Source organism: Myodes glareolus, chromosome 1, assembly GCF_982192425.1.
Source record: "Myodes glareolus chromosome 1, mMyoGla1.1, whole genome shotgun sequence".
Lineage (NCBI taxonomy): Eukaryota > Metazoa > Chordata > Mammalia > Rodentia > Cricetidae > Myodes > Myodes glareolus.
Window position 1 is genome coordinate 116,367,879 of NC_142026.1, and position 22,207 is coordinate 116,390,085.

At 43.3% G+C, this 22,207-nt stretch overlaps 1 protein-coding gene across 7 annotated transcripts in view; it reads right to left on the bottom strand.

Moving 5' to 3' along the window:
• The window catches only part of Nhsl1 (NHS like 1), a 225,387-nt gene that overhangs the window by 90,098 nt on the left and 113,082 nt on the right, over window positions 1-22,207 (bottom strand). The window contains exon 1 of one of the 7 annotated variants that reach the window (XM_048425110.3): window positions 17,718-17,856. The exons of the other annotated variants lie outside the window; for them this stretch is intronic. Coding sequence (XP_048281067.3) covers window positions 17,718-17,733 — 16 coding nt within the window. The 5' untranslated portion in view covers window positions 17,734-17,856. Of the gene's footprint in view, window positions 1-17,717; window positions 17,857-22,207 lie in introns of those variants that run through there. 7 annotated transcript variants of the gene reach the window in all.

Consider the following 22,207-nt stretch of genomic DNA (forward strand, 5'->3'; position numbering starts at 1 on the left):
CCCATTGAAAATGGGTTACGGATCACCCATTTAAGAGATAAAAAGCGCTGAACCCCGGGAAGTAAAAAGACTTGTCCCATTTGCCATGTACTTCTACTGATGGAGTCAAAGGTATTAGTGATTAGAAAGCCCCCAGACTAGATGCTAAACCCTGTTCCCCAGCCGTACCTCTTCTAAGACCTCTGAAGTCCAAGGGCTATATTCCAGTGGGTATTCTGAAATCTACTAGAAACTAGTGAATTATACACATAAGACTCACATGTAATAATTATGCAGAGAAAACAAGCTATTTTGACATAATTATAAGGCTGTATAAGTAAACATAATTCCAGATGATTACATGATAAGCCCCAAATACCAAGCCCCGTATGTCTTACATTACTCTTTAAATATATTCACGAGACTCGGAGAACTGCTCTAGTGATGGAGAAATAAAAGAGGGTGGAAGACTAGAAGGAAGGGTGAGAAGGTTTCTATTCAGAGGGAAGATAAAAAAAAAAATGCTCTTTGGAGGGGAGAAAAACTCAAAGCCGAGCTGTGTTATCAAGGGTGCTGAGTGTTACAGCTGAGCAAGAAAGGAGCCAGAGAGTGAAAATTACCTGCCAGCGTGGCCTTCAAATCTGAATGCTCAGGAGATGTGCTGTACACTAAATAAGGGCTTCTTTCAGGGGGTGGGGGGATAAATCTGCTAAGATAGGAGAGTCTTCAAAAGGCAGGAAGAGGTATGTATACCCTACCTAAAAGACTAATGTGCAGTAACCTTTACAAGCAGGGATAAAGCTGGGCGGTGAGACACACGCTTAGCATGTGCAAAGTCCTGGGTTCAATGCCAGCACATATGCATGCACACACGCACGCACACACACACACACACACACACACCCCTCCTCTATGATAAGTTCATTTCAAAAGTGAGGATAAGTTTTCTAATTCATTATACATGTAAAATGACAAGCAAGCAAACAGCACATTTGTTTTCATAACCTTGTAGTCAGCAGCCTGTCTTGAATTTTTATTCTCTGACTGACCATTCCAACGTTTTTCTAGCCCGTGTTTTAAAAGGAGTAATTCATGATTTTTTTTCCCTCTAGGCAAATGTACTCACTAGTCACTTGATTTCTACAGAGGTGGGAGCGGGGTGGGAGTTAGCAACTCTATTCAGGTCTAGCTGCTGTCATCATCCGACACAGACATAACCGTTCTTGGCTTTGATATTAAGCCAACTGTTCCACCAACTGCCAAAGACTTGGCCTATCCTGTTTATAACAGTTACAAATGAATGGCTCTTAGAACTGCAGAAAGAAAGTTCAGTTAGAGTTTCTAAAGGGAGGTTAAAAAAAATCAAATTTGTGTCTGATTGACAAAAGATTAGTATGTTTCAAGTATCTGAGGTTTGAAGGGGACCCTTGACAAGAAAGCCCTGCTCTCACAAGGCAACATTAGAAAAACAGTGTTGCCCAGAAGGAAACATCTCAAGCATGCTTCAACAAAACATGTGGAGATGTTGAGAATGAACCTTTGATATTTTACCACCCCAAACCGTTGTGCCTCCTTTGATGTACTATTGTTAAGGTTCCTGAACAAAGTTGGCAAATAACAGCATCTAGTGTCTTTGGTTGCTTTTCCAAGGAAACCCTCAGAAGTCTGAGATGCACTCTGGAGTGAACCTTGGATGTTCCAAAGGTTATAGAAAGATCTTGGATCAGTCAGAAATAAGTGCCTCAGACAGGTGTCAGAAAAGGCATTCAATTTAACGCCTGTCAGAGATTCAATATTAAGGCCTTGTGGAAGTGAGCTCTTCTTAACAGAAAGGTTCACGTGGAGACAATCCCCTTCCCAACCCCACTTATGGTTAACTTGGTATATTCATTTTCCATAGCCTGTAAGAGAAGCCATTCTCAATCAGTGCTGTCTTTATGAAAGTCACATACTCTCAGGCCAAATTACCATGAATCTATCACCTTGAAATAATATCCCTTTATTGCCCTACATTCCTGTAAGCTGGTGATTCAATGGCTTGGCTGGGATCTGTGGGGGCAGTCTCATAAGGCTTAAATCAAGGGGTGGGAAGGACAGGCTTCAGCCTGGGTGCCACGAAGGTGGCGCTCTTCCATTGCCTATTCAGGTTGCTTTTCTTGACTTCCTGGTGCCCTGCTCCTTTGAGCCTCAGGACACAGATTCTTCCCAATGCTCAAAATCTCTCTTCCCTTCCTGTCATCAGCTGAAGGCAGCTCTACTTTGAAATGTTCCTGTGACCGCATCAGGCCAGTCTGGATAATCCAGGCTAATCACCAGCTTGTAATGTTACCCCTTTATTACAGATGCAAAGTCTCCTTTCACCATACAGCAGAACATGCTAACAGGCATGACACCAATGGATAAAGATTAGGGCGGTCCAATACTTTCCCCACTGCAACTGGCACAGTGAAATAGAGAATGCTCTGTGACTCATATCCACTGATTCCAGAGAACACACCGAGAGCCTTTGCTGTAATAATCAATTACAGATTGCAATGGAATGGAAGTTTGTCCCCTCCCAAATTTCCCCATTGAAACCTTAATCCCTAAAGTGACCAAATTTGGAAGAGGTGAGGTCAGAGGGTGGCGCCTTCATAAACAGGATTCTGGATAGTTCTCTCACTCTCTTGTCACATGGAAGTAAGAGAAGAGGCTACAACCTCAACACTGAAAACTCTGAAGACCCCTGCTGGTCCTCCATCTCAGCCTTCCACCCTCCAGAAACAGCAGAGCCGTTGGTTGTTTGTAAGCCAACCAGTGGATGATACTTTCTTATAGCAGACTGACCCAGGAAATGAGTCAATCATCCAGTTATTTACCTGCATTGCCATTCAGGACAAGAAACATTATACACCTTGCTTTGGATAATAGTATCTATTGCATTCTTTCTGAACTAGAATCTTCTCTTTTCAAGATACATAATCTTAATGGGAGATCTTTGTTTACCTGTACTTCACAAGCAATTATTTACAGACCAGAGAGAGTATATGGTGGTGCTACTCCTGGTCTGACTAGCATGTAACTTCTAGCAGGGCGTAAGCTAACGCTCTCTATTTTGCTTCTAATACTTATCCAGATGACATGCCAATATTCTCCTTTATATTTTTCATGATTTTCCAATTAATAATTAATTGATTCAGCCAATATTTGTGGGAGTCTTGGCATTGAACCCAGTCTAAAAAAAAAATCACAGACCCTGCTTTCTAGGTTCTACAGGACTGGCACAGAAGGTAGCAGAACGGATAGGAATTCAAAATGTTGTGGAAAGCATCCAAGAGGAAGAACCATCTGAAATGAGTCTTCCAAGCCCCATCAAAACACCAAGGTCCTTTTATGCTAAGACAGAAGGTTGTAGGACATGAAAAAAATGGTGGAGAGCAGGAAGGAAGATGTCAGCAGAGTAGGGGCTGGAGGAGAAAACCAGCAAACATCCTCCTACAAAAGCCCCTCCGGGTCATGGATAAACTGATACCTTATCCTGAGAGATATGGGGTGGCAGTGGTTGAGACTTGCAGACCTGCAACCAGAGAAGAAAGACACTGTGGTCTGGTGTTCCTGTCAGGATGAACTTCGCCGGAACTAGGTAATGAGTTGAGACTGTGTCGGGAATCTCGCTGTGTTGAGCAACAAAGATCTGAGCTGCTAAGGCAGTGGTGGCTTGGAGGATGGGGAGAGAGACAGGGGACTATGAATGAGGGGCCATTAGCAGAGGGTAGAGAGGAGGCCAAAAGTATTCCTAGTCTCCAACCACCTTCCAGGCACCTATCTCTTTTTATCTCCCATGAAATCACCCCATCAGGTAGGCTGGCAGAGCATTTATTTCTTCTTATTTGAAGAGAGATGCAACTGGAAGTGGTTAAATAGCTTCTTCAACACCAGCAAATGCTAGGCCAGACCCGGGGTCTGAAGCATTCTCTGATTCTTAGGTTAAGGGTCTTCCGCGTCACAGGAAAAAGTCTTGTAATATACAATATCAGAGAAGCTCTTAGGCTCATTCATCTTTAACATGTGTGTGTGTGTGTGTGTGTGTGTGTGTGTGTGTGTGTGTGTACATGAGCACGTGCACACATATATCTGGGTGTTGACACAGGACTTTCCTATATACCCCAGGATGGCTTTGAACTCATAATCTCCCTCAGTCTCTGATTACTAGGATTTTAGAAGCATCTTGTCATACAAATGACAAGTCTTTTTGACTCAGTAAGATTTCTACTTGGCATTAAAATAATGGATCCCGTTTGAAGACCAAAGTTGCAAACAGAACCTGTCAGAGGTCAGATGATCCTGTATTTGTTAATATCCATAGGAAATGGGAATAGGTGCTGTGGGAGCACATTCTGCGCCTTCAGCCAATAGCATTTAAGATACCAGCCCACTTGGGTGTGGTCTCTTATACTGTAAATACAGTTTAAAGCATGTGCTGGCCCTCTTGATTCTGGCTCTCACTCTGGCTGCTAGACTCTGTTCCTGTTCGCACAGAGGACTGTTATCTAGGACAGTGATCTATAAGTTCCCCTTAAATAAATAACCCTTTATTACTCATAATTCTGAACTGGTATGGGATTATTTTGTGACTTCCGCCTTCAGAGGAAACTTCTTAACACAAAGGGGTATGTTTGCCCTAAGTGAATAAATCCTCAGTCCTTTGGGAGGAGAAGGTACCACTTCTGAGCAGTTTGAGAGGGGCCAGGAAGCAGCCATTTCCCAGAGGGTGGCCAGGCACTTCAAAGACCAAGTGCTCACCTGGGTCATGTCTCCTCCAGCACACAAAGCCTGGGCTCCTATGCTCAAACACTGGACTTCCTAGAGACACAGTGACCTTTCTTCCCCTCCTCTATTACCAGCTCCTCTTCCTGCAACTGTGATTCCTGTAATCAGTGATTAAACTGTCTCGTTACAATTTTCTCTCATTACATTTTTCTGTTTCTTGGTGGTGGTGGCGGTAGGATTTTTTGCTTTGTTTTGAGGCTGGGTCTCATGCAGCCAACACTGGCCCCAAACTCTCTACATAGCCAAGGGTGATATTAAACTCTCCATCCTCCTGCCTCGATCTTGCAAGCCCAAGGATTACATTTGTATGCCACTATCCTAGATTTCATTGGGTTTTCCTACAGGGTTGTTCTAGTAAATAAGATTCACAAAATAACAATGTGAAATTCAGAAAAATAATAGCATTTCTTACTTTACTTAAGGCTTGTGTACTTTCGGTCCTGATGAGAATAGTCACCTCTCTTTTATATTTTAAGCTATCCTTTAAAAAGCGTGCTCACACAAAGCAATGGCTAATGTCCTTTTAAATATGCCATTAATGGCAGGTATCCAGAGACCCTTCTTGGTTAAGTTAATTAGCTAAGCCCTGGAGGGACCTACTTAAACACTGCTAGGGAAGCCACAGTGCCTCATCACGTCCACACCACATAACAGAAAGTGGTCGCTGTCCCAAAGAGCATCTAAATGCCACTCTGTGAGCCAGGGTGGAGCCTGCTACTAGTGAAGAGAAAGTCACAACAACGTTCTGCCCTGAGTAGCTTTTGTCGTCTGACCACACACCAAACTCAGCCCACCAGACATGCATAGACCTAACACCCTGGCTGTGAAGAAGCGTGTGAGCTGGGCTTTCCACTTTAGACACACTCACACCCCTACATCCCATCTGGATCATCATCAATAAAGCCATTAGAGCCAATTTTTCAGGATTCCAACAAAAATTCTATTCAACTTACTTAATAAAGCCCCAAGGGAAATCTCTATAGCTGCATTTAGACATTATTCTCAAGGATAAAATGAGATGGAGTGATTTCCCCCACACACAATGTAGGAAAGTGTGACATCACTTTAAAGACATCCCTTCCACGAGAATCAGACAAGAACATGGCTCGCTTGAGACTAGTTATGGCCGAGAAACCTTTGTCTTTTCCTCCACAGTATCAGACGCAGTGCAAGTTCTGAAGCTTAGAAAACACCGCAGGACACGTATGGCTTAGCTTTGGTCTGTGACTGACACTCTCAAAACAGAGAATATGCCAACAGGAGCCTTGAGAGTGTGTGTGTGTGTGTGTGTGTGTGTGTGTGTGTAAAGGTCTTAGGCGAAGGGGCAGCCGCAGTCCCACTGAGGCTTTAAAAGAATTATCCAGCTACTGGGTTGAGAATAGGCTGTAAAGGGAAGCTGTTCCTGTGCCCCGGGAAGACCCAGGCAGGGCGAGCAAAGGCGATGAGAGGTAGTCAGGTTTCTGAAACCATTTCATAGAAGCCAGTGGGCTGGAATGTTAGGTAATGACGAAAGGGCAGGATGTATGAGCTCAGGTTTGGGGTATAAACAACTGGTGAGATGGATTTGCTGTTGAAACAAGGAAGGCTGTGGTGGAACATGGGTGTGCTTGGGACTACGGAGGCATTATGTGGAGTTTCCATGTTCCTGATGTGTAGTCAAGGCAGCTGCGTGGAGGAGGTGGCTGGATATCTGCGTTGCAAACATCACAGACAGGGTGGACTACTGATACAAACTTTGGAGTTACACCAAATACTGAATTATCTAGCTAGAAAATACAACAGAACTCTCCGCCCTTCCTAAAACATTCTTTTTTGCGGGGAGGGGGTTTTGATTTTGGTTGTTCCCCCCCCCAAGATAAAGTTCCTCTGTAGCCCTGGCTGTTCTGGAGCTTGCTCCGTAGACCAAGCTGTCCTCAAACTCAGAAACCCGCCTGCCTCTGCCTCCCGAATGCTCAGATTAAAGGTGCACCACTGCTGGCTTGACTAGAAAATTCTAAGCATGACACTTAGAGCAAGAATCACTCCGCCTCAGCAAGGAGCCTGCCTCTCATTTCTCCGGGGAACATCTATACAATCTGACCCAATTTTAGACCACACAGAGGTACTTGCTTGCGGTCCAAGTCAAGGCAGCTAGCTGCTCATTAAAGGCCCAGAACTTGAAAGTCACCTTCCGAAACTAAGAACAAAAAAATGAAAGTAAAGGATCTCATTAAATGAGTCGGCAAGAGACTCCTTGGGTACGTTCCATACCAAAGCAACCCCATCTACTGTAAGGGCTCCAGCCTCCTCCCAGCTCACAGATATCTTTTTTTCAAAGAACATTCCAACAATGAATTCGTTCTACAGTTTCATGGAGATAAGTGAGCTCTGGGGAATAGCTAAGACACCCTCATTCTCAGGCAGATTGTTATCCTAAGTAGGAAAAAGATGTACAGCCTGTAATATTTGCCAAAGCAGCACAACTGTCTTGGCAGCAGAAAAGACAATTCTAGCATCAGAGGCAACAGAAAGACTAACAGGAAACTATCATGTAAAGAGCTGGCCTTGCAAACCTATCCCTAAAACTGGTGACAAATATCAAAGTGATATTTTATATTTGACATGCTTGAAGTCACTGAAATGTACTTACTGGTATCCAATCATTATAGCATTTATCAATGTTGTGATGAGAGAGAGAGAGAGAGAGAGAGAGAGAGAGAGAGAGAGAGAGAGTGTCATCTCTTTATGGATGCATAAGGATTTGGTCCTGAAATACTCAGGATCAAAAGCAGTTCAGAATTTTTATTTTTTTTTTTAATTTTTGGGGGCTGAGGTTGGTGGTGTAGTGAGACATGAGACGGCTTGCGGTAGGACCCAAGTCTACGCAAGAAAACTCAAGCCCTTTGTGTATAAAAGTAATTGTATAGGAGTTTTGGTGCCACCTGTGGTTTTGACTGTGACCCAGTCCATGATGGCAGGTGTGGAATTTTCCACTTAGAGCATTGCTTTGGATCTATGAGCATACATTATGGTTTGCTGATATTAACACTCTTTACTCTCAGATGCAAAGTGGGCTGTCTGTCACCGACAGAAACATACAGAGTATAACTCTCATGTCAAGAGGAGCTCATTATCAGTCCCTAAGTCCAGCTCTCAACCTCGAAAGGTAATACCGAAGCTGTCCACCCGCACATTCCTCTCATCTGGATGTGGAGAGGTTTTGTGAAAATAAAACCCTTTTATGAAAGGCACCATCTGAGCATTCCAAATCTTGCTTTAAATTTTTATCAAGTGTTTGTTCTGCCAGGAAACATTTTCAAAAGCGAAAGGTTTTGTTTCCGTTGCTGCGGCAGCAAATGCTTCCCTTGGAGCAGTCAGAGAACAAGCAGGGGGCTCCTCCAGCACTCATGGCTTTCAAAGTATCGTTCGAGTCTAACACGCCTCTGCCAGGATATTCGACTTGGGATGCTTTTCTCTTCATCTGGATGTATTTATACAACTTAGAGTCCAGAAAACTTCACGAGAGCGGTGTGAATACGCTGCCGGGGAAAACTACATCTGCTGGTGTGGAACCACAGTTCTGCACATAGACTGTGAAGCTGTCTTTATTCCACAAGGCACAAGTGTGTCTAATCAACAGCTCTTTAGAGCACCTGAATCAAGCTTAAACAAGACTGCTGCATACTTCATTCAGAAATGCTCAACTTCTATAGAGTCTGCTGTTGAATCTTCAGTGTTTTAGGTAGACAGCGGCTCAGGAGATCTTCCCCCCACCGGGTTAAACTCATCTGCTCAAAGGATAGACTTGCAATTTTCTTCACTAATGGATGTTAATCTTTTTAGATATCTGGGTCATGATTATCAAGGAACCCATTTTAAAAGACTCTGATGGGGCTAGAGAAATGGCTCAGTGGTTAAGAGCAATGTTTGTTCCTCTAAAGGACCCAGGTTCAATTCCCAGCATTCACACGGTGACTCACAATTGTCTGAAACTCCAGTTCCAGGGGATCTATGGTACCAGGCATGCTCAGGGTGCACATATATATATCTACGCAGGCAAAATACCCATACACATGAAATAAAATAAATACATCTTTTAATAAAAAAAGACTCAGGCTTTGCTTTGGTCCAAAGTCGGTCTTGGTGAAGGAAGTGTCCCCAAGAGCTGGCATGAGCAAAATCACCTGTAGGATGGACAAGAAAGCAGCCAGGAGTCTTGGGATCTAAAGAGTTTCAGGCCAGGCTGTGGAACCATCGCATCAGGGCTAAGTCAGAAGGCTTTCACGAGGAAGGGGTGGTTATGGTAGTCAGTAACAGTAAGTTAGCATCCACACCCAAATTTTATCAAAGGTTTGCACTAAACTTAATGAAATTCAGAGGTGTTTAAAATAGCAACAAATTCTGAATAAATCTAGACCTATACATTAGTTGTCCTGGGACAATGTTTGGTTTTGTTGCATAAAATAGTGGATATCCTGGATACTCTACCACATATTCAGAAAGAAAGAATGGACCAGAATGTCTGTTAAGAGTCTGCTCAGAGAAAAAAAAAAAACTTAGTAGGACAAGAAGGGACTGAGTGACAGCTGACAGTGTCCCTGGGCAAGAAGCCTCCACAGATTCCATTTTCTTCGCAATGCCTCTCCTGTAACCAGTCCCCTTTCTCAGTTAAGAATGACAGATGAGAAAAGTCACTATTGTCAGCGTTGAGTCACGTTAGGATCTAGTGTAATCTGGTTTCCCTATCATCTTCTCCCTTCTTGGCAATCTCCTGAGCACACCAGCCTGGCTCCTTGGAGGTTCCTCTGCACCCTCTGCCTTCTCTTTCTCAAGGAGACCCCTCTCAGGCTCTGACTGCATCTCCTTCCACCTGTCCTCCCTATACTTTCCTGTCACGACTTGTCGCTTGGGTTAGGTCATTCAGGCCGGCCTGGAACTCACTACACGACTCAGATCAATCTCAGAATCAAGACGGTCCTCCTGTCTCAGCCTCCCCAGTGCCAGGATCACAGTCCTGAGCCAACACACCAAGCTTTGTTTGTCGTAACTTTATTCTAATAGTTTGAGTAGCACCAAAGCTGCGATAGATTTAGCTCAGAAATGAACCAGTAAGGGACCCACACAGCTTCTTTCCATCACAAAAGAGGACGACTTTCTTATTGTTTTTAAAGCTGCCTTGCAAAACTTGACTAGAACAAGGTTGGAGTCTTTAGGAAAACAACTGCCCGTGTACATACATGTTCGGGTATATGACATCGCAGCTCATGGTTCCTAGAGCTCACTGTGTGCTGTCCATGTGTTTGTCACTAGAAAGTACTCAAAAAGTGGTAATCACTAGACAGAAAACTAAACTGATGACATCTCAAACAGTTTGTTAGGCACTGTTGCCTTTAAATAAATAGATCTTAATTTTAAGTGCTGTGTATGATCTTCTCAAAGTTTACATCTTTCAGAAATATTCCTTGTGTCCTCAAGACAACATCTTGCCCAACTATGCCAAAGCTATCGCCTAAAGACTTTTAGACTGTTCTCGGCATTCATTTCTCTGGCTGTTTAGAATAGCAAGCGACATGTCCCTGAACACCACTGTGTGCAGTCCATGGCCGTAGCATGATGGCTTTTCTCACATGCTCTAACCACCCTGGCCTCTCTCCTACCACTGTTACTAAGGCATGCTCAGACTACTACTCATGCAATTGTACTAGAGCAGAGTCGGCAGGATGTCGGTATCACTGAGAACCTCTGACAGTGTGATCACACTAATATGAAATGTCTATAGGCTCATGTGTTTGAAAACTTACGTCCCCAGCAGGTGGAACCTTTAGGAAGTAGAACCTCACTGAAGCATGTGGGTCACTTGGGAGCAGGTCTAGAGATTTTGTATCGAGGTCCCATTTCTTGCCCACTCAGTGCTTCTTAACTATGGAAACAATGTGAGTGACTAATCACCCAAATAATGACATGGAGACTTATTATTAATTATGAGAGTTTCACCTATAGCTTAGTTTTGTTCCTAACTAGCTCTTATAACTTAAATTTAACCCAATTCTATTAATCTACCTGCTGCCATGTTGCTCGGGGCTGTTCTCTCTCCTCCTGCATGCCTCTTTCTTTGTTTGCTTTTTTGTTTTTTGAGTTAGGGTTTCTTGATATAGCTCTGGATGTCCTGTAACTCACTCTGTAGACCAGGCTGGCCTTGGAGTCACAGAGATCACCAACCTGCCTCTGCCTTCCAAGTGCTGGGATTAAAGGCACGCGCCAACACTGCCTGGCCCTATGTGGTTTTTTTTTTTTTTTGTTCTAATCTCTTGGAATCTTTCACTCATGCCTTGGTTCCTCTCTCCCAGAAGTCCTGCCTATACCTCCTGCCTAGCTATTGACCGTTCAGCTCTTCACTGAACCAATCACAGGAACACGTCATCACACAGTGTACAAATAGCCCACAACAAACCACCTTGGGCTCCTGCCTCCAAGCCTTTTCCATTCACGTGGTGAGTTGCATCCCTTTTTAAACTGCAAGCCAAAAGGTGACTTTTCTTGGGCATTTTGGTACAGCAACAAGAAAAATAATTAATGCAGGCTAGTAGAGAGGAAGACAGAGAAGAGGTGAATAGAAAAACAACAGAGAGACATGGAAATCCACAAAGAAATGAAACAAGCAGAGGTTAGAAACGGAGATAAGGATATAGTTCCCATGATCACATGTTTGCAGAGCATTCACAAGGCCCTAGGTTCTATCATACCCAGTGTGGCAAAAAATGAATGGGTCTGATGGCCCACACCTATAATCCCATCACACAGGAGCCAGAATTGGGAGTTAATTCAGGGTCATCTTCCACTACACAGTTGAGTCCCTGCCCCTCGGCCACATTAAAATAGAAATCCAAGCCATCATTTCTAGGACTCTATATAGTCACTTGCTTCAGTTCCCCCAAAAGATCCACAGCTTCATCTTTGCACAGAGCAGGAGGTACAAATGGACAGATCTGAAGGCCTGTGTACTATGTGCAGCAAAGCCAGACACTGTTCTTTCTGCCCTCAGGACAGCATCTCTGGAGTACACCACAGCTCAGCAAGGTGATCTGGCTTCTGCTGTAACGGTCACACCAACAAGGACAGATCTGGCTCCTTGTAAACCACATGCTTCCCTCTGGTTTCACAAATACAAGATCTCACCAGTGTATCCATTAAAAGTGCTCATTTAGCCTGGTGGTGGTGGCACACGCCTTCAATCCCAGCACTTGGGAGGCAGAAGCAGGTGGGTCTCTGTGAGTTCAAAGCCAGTCTGGTCTACAAGAGCTAGTTCCAGGGCTCGTTCCAAAGATACAGAGAAACCCTGTCTCGGGGGTGGGGAGAGTGCTCATTTAAATTGCAGATACAAATTCCCCTTTGCACTGCAAATCGCTGCCTATCAATAATAGGCAGTTTTTAAATGAGTGGAGAGTGAAGGAATGAGGGACACTTTACGAGAAATGGTCTAAAACATCTGCTAATTTATACAACGCTCAAATCCTGAAAGCATGAAGTAAAGTAAAATGCCCAGAATTCCACAACTCTGACAGTCCTGCCTTCAAATGATGCTAAGAATCAATGGAGAAAACAGCAGGCACTCGGCTTAGGGACTGTTTGATGGCTCACTATGGAACTGAGAGAAGTGTAAGGGCTGAGTACGGGGCACACCTAAAATTCCAACACTTGAGAAGAGGCAAGACAGAAGGAGTGTGAGCTCCGGGCCATCACGGTGAGCCTGTCTCAAACAAAGCAGGTGGGGGTGGCGAGAGACCTTCCAAAGCAAATGGTGGCTTGTTAGCACACTTGAAAAATGCACTTGTTCCAGCACAGAAAAAACAAATCTGTTTCTGATTCCTGACATTGGTTTCTAAATGCTGCCAAGAAAGGAATCTAAGGAATTCTTCTGCATACACAACATACATGGAGACAACTGGAAAGAGGCCTGCGCTCCATCCCAGGGAGCGCAGCTAGGAAGGAGTGGGGGCTGTTTCCAGCATGAACTGCCCTCCGAGCACATGCCTGGAATGCTTCACAGCCATGCTCTTGCTCTCCAGCATAACTCTTCGATATTATGAGACAAGCTGGAGGCTTTCCTAAATCTGTAACTTGTGACACAAAGAGTACCTGCAAGACTTCCCTGCAGAGCAGGCAGGCGGCGGAGACACACCCCACTGCACAGAACTTACGACTTTCCCGCTCCATCAAACCTGCTTTCAAGATCTTGGAAGACACCCTTGATGCTGAGAAGGAAAAGCACCCAGCCCTGCACCAATCCCTGCTTCAAAATCCCTGCAAAAAGTGAAGAACCAGGAAAAATCTAATTTAAAATTCTTTAATTAAGGCCTACAGTACACCTTAAAGACTGAATTCATTCTTAGTCAGTAAGTAATATCCGCATTCATCCTTTCCATAGTACTATCTTTTTCTACACATCGTTTTAATTTTCTAACTTAAAAATAACACAAACAAGAGAATTCTGAAAGGTAAATCATCTAATGGCATGAACTATCTAATATGGTTGTTTAAAGTTTTGGCTCATATTGCATTGGCTGAAGCAGGCTTAAGTTCTATTCTTCCCCCCTTCTCAACAGGATAAAAGTTCATGAAGGAATCAGGATCGTGTCATGGAACTTAAGAGCAAACTTTTTATTTTGCATGGCTGGGCTTGCATAGATTTCCAATCCATCTCTGCACAAATTGGCCTTAAACATGCATTGTCAAGTTTCAAAGCCACCTTCAAAGCAGCTGTGTTGGGCTCACCGTACCCCAGCACCTCACTTCTAAAGCAAACTCAGTTCACAGATTTTATCTGTGTTCTGCTACACAGGCTTATATGGCGTCCTCCCAGAATCTATACCCACCAGAACTTCAAAATAGGGCCTTATTGGGAAACAGGGCCCCTGCAGATGTATTCATCAAAAAGAGGCTAGACATGTTAGAGTGGGCCCTGATTAACTGGTGTCCTTATGAGAAAGCCACTCAACACAGAAACGAAAGAGTAACATACAGAAAAAGTCTCGTGGAAACAAGCAGAAACTGCGGGGATGCTGCTACAATAGATGGAATACCTGGGTCCACCAAAAATAGAAGAATCGAGAAGACTCTCTTCTAGAACCATGTTCCATGACTTTTACTAGGAAGATGTTCACAACGGTCTGTTCACTCCAGAGATCACAAACTGATCCCACACGTCTAATAGTGGATCGCTGAGGTTACTGGGATTCTTTACAGAAGCACGGTGACGCAAAGGTAGCTGGATCTTTGAAATGTCCATCCAAGCATGGGTGACAGTTCACAAAAACTACGTTCTTAAAGAGCTTCTGCCCAGGGTGCATTGCAACTCTACCAGGGATCTCCTCTTTCCCAACAACTGCTACACACACACACACACACACACACACACACACACACACACATACACTGGGGAAAAGTCTTCTGAACCTTGTAGGTTTTTTTTTTGATTGTGTGTTTTATGTGGTATGTAATGTAGGAACATGTGTGACTGTGAATGTACATAACACAACACATATATGACAAAAGACAAGCTCAGTCGCTAGTCTATATATTTCACCTTGTTTGAGACAGGGTCTCTTATTGTTTCTACCCAGGCCAGACTCCCTTGCCTGCAAACCTGCAGGGATTCTCTTGGTTCCACCACCCATCATGCCTTAGGAGTGCTGGGTTTATAGACATGCGTTATGGCATCCAGATTTACAAGGGTTCTGGGATCTAAACTCAAGACCTCACATTTGCAAGGCAAATCCACTAAGCTGTCTCCTCTGCCCAAACCTTACCATTTTCTGAACTTCCTAAGCCTCGAAAGTTCCCATAGCTTCTATGATACCCCTTGCTTCTCTCCCACAGTGAATGTTTCATTTGGGTAGAAGTGTCTACATGACAAGGCAATACCCCATTTCAGATGTCTGACCTGTAGACCTCTGTAAATAATTACAGCTGCTTTAGTAAATTAATGCAAACTTTTCTGCTATCAGCACCATGGGGACAATACTTTGCTGAAGTCCAAAACTCAAGTATGATTCGTGTGTGACATCATAGTGACGTCATGCAACACATGATTTAATGTTTATGAGACACCATATGTTTATGTGATGTTTATGTGATAGATTAGAAAACCTTTAAACATCTATTCCATATGAGAAAAGCATTTAAAGAAATTACTTGTAAAATGAGGCTGATGTACTGTATTTCATAAATTTCTAGTTTTAACCATCTTAGAGATAACTGTGTTCTGTGTGCTTTTAGTGGTAAATACTTAATTGTTGCTGTTTTTTTAAAACAGTCATCTGTGACTATACACATATGTGATTAAACACATGGTAGCTTGCTATTAGTGACACTGTTTGGTGAGCCAGACAGTTCCATCTTGGGTCATGATGGATCACTGACTAGACAATGCAGGCCAGGCCTTTGTTAACCATGGGGGCCTTGGTAGAACTTCAGAAGGCATCCTCACACAGACCGGGGCTCAGGTGTTGCTCAGACAAATTCAGTTGGGTGGGGTGGATATACTGAGACACTTCAGTGGTGACAGCAAACAGCGATAGATTTACTAAAGAACCTATCAGCTTCACAGATACAGGACAACTGCAGGCTATTCGAGCAATAGCCATGGCGAGGGTAACTTCTCTACAGACAGTTACTAGCACTACAGTGACTGAAAGCCAAGAAAACATGACTTCAGAAAAAAAAAAAAGAGCCTCAATTTAAAAAAAAAGGAAAATTGCGTCAGTGTGGAAGCCTATCTGATTAGAATGCCTTTTTTCAGCAATTACGAGAAATACACAGGAACACGATTTCAACCCAAAGAAAGACAATCATGTTTCCTCTCAGGCCAATGTTATTCACAACCACATATTCAATAGCTCCCAGGACATGAGCCAGCAACAGAAATAAGCCCATTATTGAAAGCACACCCCCTTTCCCAAGTAAAAACACCACCCACCAACAAGTGGTCCTCAATATTCCTGACTTTAATCTCACTTTATCATGGGTCTGCCTCAGTAGGTCGCACACAGGGCTATCTACAATGCATTACTGTGTACCAACAGGCTTAAAGCACAGGAAGAGTGTGAATTATCAGTAGTTTGCCTGATGCTTAGAGATCCAGAGGAGGGCTTTATTTAAGTTGTTCACGTGAATTCCATGTTTAAACACATACACGTTAGCATCAAAGGACTTAGCTGTCATAGGATGTAATAGTCTTTGTTTTTAAGTTGACACAGAGACTAAGGCCATGGTGTTGGTCAATTCTCTAACAAAGTGAAATTGGTGGTAAGGGTTGGGCAGAGGAAAAAAAATACATTGTGGCTGTAGAGGTCAACCCAATGACAGTTTCGCACCATCATTCAATTAAAATTCTTAACCTTGAGCTGTCACTAGATCGGAATGACATCAACTGCACTGTGGAATCATACTAGATAGCAATAACATTGTTGATGTCCTACACCTTCATTCCACAAGAAAAAAAAATCAATTTCAAAGAAATGATTTCATAATCCCTTTCATCAAAAACTACTTTTTAGGAATATTCAAATTCATTTAGATTAAGTCTCCCAAGAAATTCATTACAAATCTCTGTTGTAAGAATTAATTGAGGCTGGGCAGTAGTGGTGCATGCCTTCAATCCCAGCACTTGAGAGGCAGAGGCAGGCGGAACTGAGAGGTTGAGGCTGGTTTGGTCTACAAGTTCTAGGACAGTCAGAGCTACACAGAGAAACCCTAGAGAAGAAAAGAAAAGAAAAGAAAAGAAAAGAAAAGAAAAGAAAAGAAAAGAAGGAAGGAAGGAAGGAAAAAAAGGAGGCAGGGAGGGAGAGAAGGAAGGAGAGGAAGGGAAAGAAAAGGAAAGAAGGGAAGAAAAAAGCCAATAATATGAATTGAATGTTTAAGAAGAAAAAAATGTGATATTCTTTTCATTCTTGTCCCCTCATTTGGCCAACTCTGTACCTGATCCATCAACAATTATCTCCACCTTAAAGCAGAACATTAAAGACTCTGATAAGTCCTAAGCTGGACTTAAACTTAGCCTTAAACTTAGGCTGGACAAGGACAGAAAGAACCCCCACGAGCCATGTCTACACCCTATTAACAGACGGAGAACAATGGAGTGATCTACACAGCAAACAAAGCAGGGACACCTTCTTTCCCCAAACTGAAAAACTGTCAAGAGTTTAACATCACCAGAATGACATAAACAGAAAGATATGAGCAACTTAGCTTGCTTCAGTTCCAAGAAAATTCATCCTTAACTCCCTCCTTTCAACAATCTCACAGAAAAAGCACAGTTTCACATGCCTCAAGTAAAGACGTTGTGACAAGACCTGGAAAAATAGTAATTCAAGGAATAGAATGATCGTCTAACAAAGAAAACCTTCAGTTACCCGTGAATCATTACAATACCCAGCTATTCCTCATGCTTGGGAACTCTTACGACTCATATGTAGCCAGAACAAGAAGAGTCTTCTACAGCACAACTGGTTTCAATCCTGAATTCACACGTTGAGGCTGAAAGTTCCCTCATACCCTGCTCTAACTTTGTGTATGAGTAACTCTTAACATGAAAACATCTCTTCCAGGACTCGCAGAACATCACTAAACAATTCTTGCATTATGGAAATTATTTAAAACAACAACAACAACAAAACTTTCATCTTCAACTTTTAACCGCTCTCGTCTATGACAGAACACACACAAAACACATTTAAACGGAGAAATCTTTCTGTCTAAAAGAATTCCAACTCTCCGGCAGGAGGTCTTTCTTCCTGTTTGCGACAAAAAAAAAAAAAAAAAAGAAAAGAAAAGGAAAGAACAATGACTTTTTTACTTTCATGCTTACTAAACTCCCTCAAATTCTAACTGCAGTGGATCCAAGCCTGTGGCTTGAATGACAGTTTTCCCAGAGAGACATAAAGCCCCCTCACCTTTCAGGCAGAACATTCTTCAGCAGTTCCATGGAGGGGCTGGTGCTGTAGGAGCCGATGTGGCCTGCAGTGCTAGGCACAGCTGTCTCCCACCCACCTCTTCAGCAGCCACCGCCAGAGAGCTCAGGCAGCCAGCCAGCCAGCGCCTGTTACTACAGGAAGCCACTACCCAATCCCAGCTTTCTGGCCCCCGCTGCTGACACCTCCCTATCTGTCCGTTATTTCACGCCAGGAACCAGCCCGGGATCTCCTGGAGAAGTGAGGGGAGCTCAGGGTCAGCAGTGGCAGTCCATCCTGTCCAAAGCCGCCTGCGACCACGGAGAGCCCATTTGTTTGTGCTTATGGCTCAGCATTTTCCACCGCAGCCGACGTGGCTCTTCCCGGGATCAACCACACAGAAATCACTGGATTCCGTGTAACTGTTTGCTATTAATTATCACTTCCCACCTTGCCGTCCCTCTTCCTCTTTTGTCATGGGCTCGCCTCTCTTCTCTGATGTGGAACAATCAAATGCTAGCATGCAATTAACATTAAACATTAGAATATTAAATGCTCCACATAGCTGAATATACATAAACCAGTGAAAATGTATGCAACCAAATAGTAAACCCCATGTACATGTGGACTCTTGTTCTTCACAGCCTACTAGTGCTATGGATAAGTGTATCAGAATAGAAATGTGAACTGTGTCATATGTCTATGACACTGCCACTTTTTCAGATACAAAAGGGAAGTTAGTATTGGAGTGTATTTCTATTACGGCACAATTGGGAGGTTCAATCTCTTCACTTACAATAGAAGGCTAAACGCACCCTGGCAAACTCTCCATCAGAGGGTTATAAACGAAAGAAAGGAAATAGTCTTACAGACACAGGCTCCAGGGCACTCTGAGAGTTCCATCTGAATCCTGAGTGGTCCTAGGGGTCCTTTCCCACATACACTGTAAAGTCCCCTGACTGCAGGAAGTGGCCATTGTTCACAGGCCCAGCTGCTGCTGGCAGGTCTTTCTCCGGACACCACAGGATGCAGCAAACTGATTCACAGACCCACTGTATCTGCCTATCTGTGTACTGGGGGCCCAGTTGCAGCCCTTGCTGCCTGTGTAGATGCTCTATGCGCCTTTGCCTTTAGGCATCGGTAGATCCCTGTTGAATTGCTCGTCGCTGTCCTGTACCACAGACAGCAGTCAGCCGATAAGTTGCCTGTCCCAGGAAAGTCATCGTACTTCCTATGATCTGAAGGGAACAGAAAATGAGGTCTCTGGCCAGAAGAAGCTAAGACACAAAGAACTTGGATGTGAAATGATAGGCTGGGGCAGCAACTCGGAACAGGACTGCAAGAGTCTTCAGGTCAGTTAGTCCAGAAAACTAGGAGACAATCTATTTACCTAAGCAGCAGCAGCAGCAGAAAATTAAAAACCACACTGGGCAGCTATAGGGTCACCCTATGACCCTTACTTAATGCGTTGGGGGGTCATTGTATCTTGAGAGGTATCTTGATGTACGGATCACAGTGATATTCCTAAAATATTCTTGTAGGTGTGAGTCAACTTTTCAAAAATATGCGTTTATTTATTTTTGCTTTATATGTATGGGTGTTTTCCCTACATGTTATGCCTGGGTAGTAGGTATGTGCTGTACCCACCAAGGTCAGAAGAGGGCATTGAATCTAATGGAACTGAAGTTACAGGCCACTGTTAATGGCTCTGGGGGTGATGGGAACCAAACCCAGGTCCTCTGGAAAAGCAGACAGTGCTGTTAATAACCAAGCCGTCTCTCTCGCCCCAGGTTCAACTTTTCAAATGGCACAGCAGAATTCTTACCTTGGAGAGTTAAGGCTCTTGAACACAGGCTCAGACAGGTGGTCAGGAAAGTGGGGTATCCTTTGTATTTAAACGTACTTTATGACTATCCACAGACACCTATATTTTAAACCTTTCTTCTATTATACATGACTTTATATACAGGAATGTATACTGTGGTAGAAAAAAGAGAACCTAATTCCAATAGTACCCACATCACTATATAGATGGTGTCTAAGCAGTTCACTGCCTGTAAACGTGAAGACTATGAAATGCACTGGCAGACTTAAAGATTCTAGCCTGCTTCAATAATCTTTGGTATAATACACAGATTATTACCGTAATAAATACTGTTATTATACGTAATAACAGTACGTATAACAGATGCGTACTGTTAGGGATGCCATGCCAGTTTGAAAGAAAGAAACAGTTTGACTTTTTGTGGTTTAGTGGAAGAGATGAGAGGAATAGAGGCAGGGCTATATTTCAGTGTTGCCCTGAACCCCAACATCGCGAAAGTTAGGGGGAGGGCAGAAAGGGGGAGATAACTTGAACAAATAATTAGGAGTCAATTCAAGTAAAACTAAGCAATAGAAGCCCAAACTCATAATGATCAATGATAGGTTCTTGCCTGTTAGCATCTAATTTACTTATTCTTGTGAGGCGCTCACAATAAAGTAGGTATAACTTGGGGTTCGATTCACAGAATGACTGTACTGGTTTGGATGCACAAAGCACTGGATTCTACCTCCAACATCACATAAGCTAGGTGTGGTGGAGCAGATAGGAGAAGCCAAAGTTCAAAGTCACCCCTAGCTACACATTCAATTTGAATGTTATCTCTAGTGCAGGATACAGGAGATTCTGTCTCAAAGAGAAAAAGGGAGGCAGTATAATTCTGTGAAACGGTTAATAGTGCCCACCCAAAATCCTCTTCTCTCTTCACGATGTGACATCACGTTCACAATGGGACCTCATTTTGAACACGGTCTTTACAGATGTGACTAGACTCAGGATTTAGATGATGTGATCGGATTGGGTAGTTGGCCCCTGTATCCAATGAGAGCATCCTCTTCAGAGAGAGAGACGTGCAGAAATGGAGAAGGGCTGTGACATCATGTCAGACAGTAGCACGATGTTCCCACAGGCAAGAAACACACCAACCACCAGAGTCTGCGGAAGGCAGGCAAAGAGCACCCCGAAACCTTCACAAACAATGTAGCCCACTCCCCCTGGTGTCTACATATGTTCTCATGAACTGTGACATCATAAGCCGCTGCATTTGGGTAACTCAGTAAAGAAGCCTTATATTTAATAAAGTACAAATCATGGAGAACGGGACATTTTTAAAAATTATCTTCAATGTATGCTTAAAGAGAGGACTAAAATGTCTTTTTTTTCAATGTCCCTTTATTTCTACACTTTTACTTGGATTTTTAAAAAGGAGGTTCCTTTTTAAATATAACACCGCAAACAACACCAACACCATCTTTTATTAAATTCGGGAAACTACAGATATCACCACTTGCACAGTGCACAGTCTTCTCAAGTCATGAGCAGCTTTCTGTTACTGAAGATTAGCATGTTCAAAATCCCTTCTTTGGAGCTTGCTGTAATTGCTCACACCTTTAATGACAGCACGCAGGAGGCAGAGGCAGGTGGATCTCTGTGAATCAGAGGCCAGCTTGGTCTACAAGAGTTAATTCTGGGTCATTCAGGGCTACAAAGAGGAGCCCTGTCTTGGAGAGAGGGAGGGAGGGAGGAAGGAGGGGAGAGGAGGGGAGGGGAGGGGAGGGGAGGGGAGGGGAGGGGAGGGGAAGGGAAGGAAAGGGAAGGATGAATCCCTTATTTCTGACTATTCAACTATAAAAGTAGCTAAGAAAAAAAGCATGATAAAATACAATGTTAAAACTTTGAAAAGAAATTAAGGACTATGAATTAAAATTATTCTGCCACTACTAGTCACTGTTCCTGAGGGAGAAAACAAATAATTGTCCAAACTCCTGCACAGAGGAACAGGCTGGAATGATGCACAAGGCACAGAATTCAGTCCTTTGGACAAAACAAAGGTCTTCCCTGCCAACACTAAAGTCAGGGCGGCAACCTCTTTGTTCCCTTGTGGGATTACAACATCCAGCCTCATGTTAAACTTCAGCGTTAGCTCCACCGGACAGAGTGGTAGCCAACACACAGCCAACCTTTTTGGAAGTTATTTTCCCAAGCACTCCAGTGATAGTTGCTTGGTTACAAGAATTTTGATTTCAACAGTATGATGAGGATAAATTAGGGATGAATTTACATAACACATAGAATCAGTGACTAAAGATTAACTCAAAACTCTTATTTCATTCCTGAAAAAACAATAAAATTATGGAAGAAAAATAGGGCTCTTCCTCTTATCAAAAAAGCCAAAGAGGGAGTTGGAAGGATGACTCAGCAGTTGGGAAAACTGGCTGCTCTTCCAGAGGACCCTGATTCAATTCCCAGCAACCATGTGGCAGCTCACAACTGTCTGCAACTCCAGTCCCAGGGAATCTGATACCCTAGCACAGACATATGTGGGAAGTCCTTCTGTATATATGTTGCTTTTATTGGTTAATGAATAAAGAAGTTGCTTTTGCCTGTGATAGGGCAGAGTGGAGCTAGGTGGGAAAACTAAACTGAATGCTGGGAGAAAGTAGACAGAGCC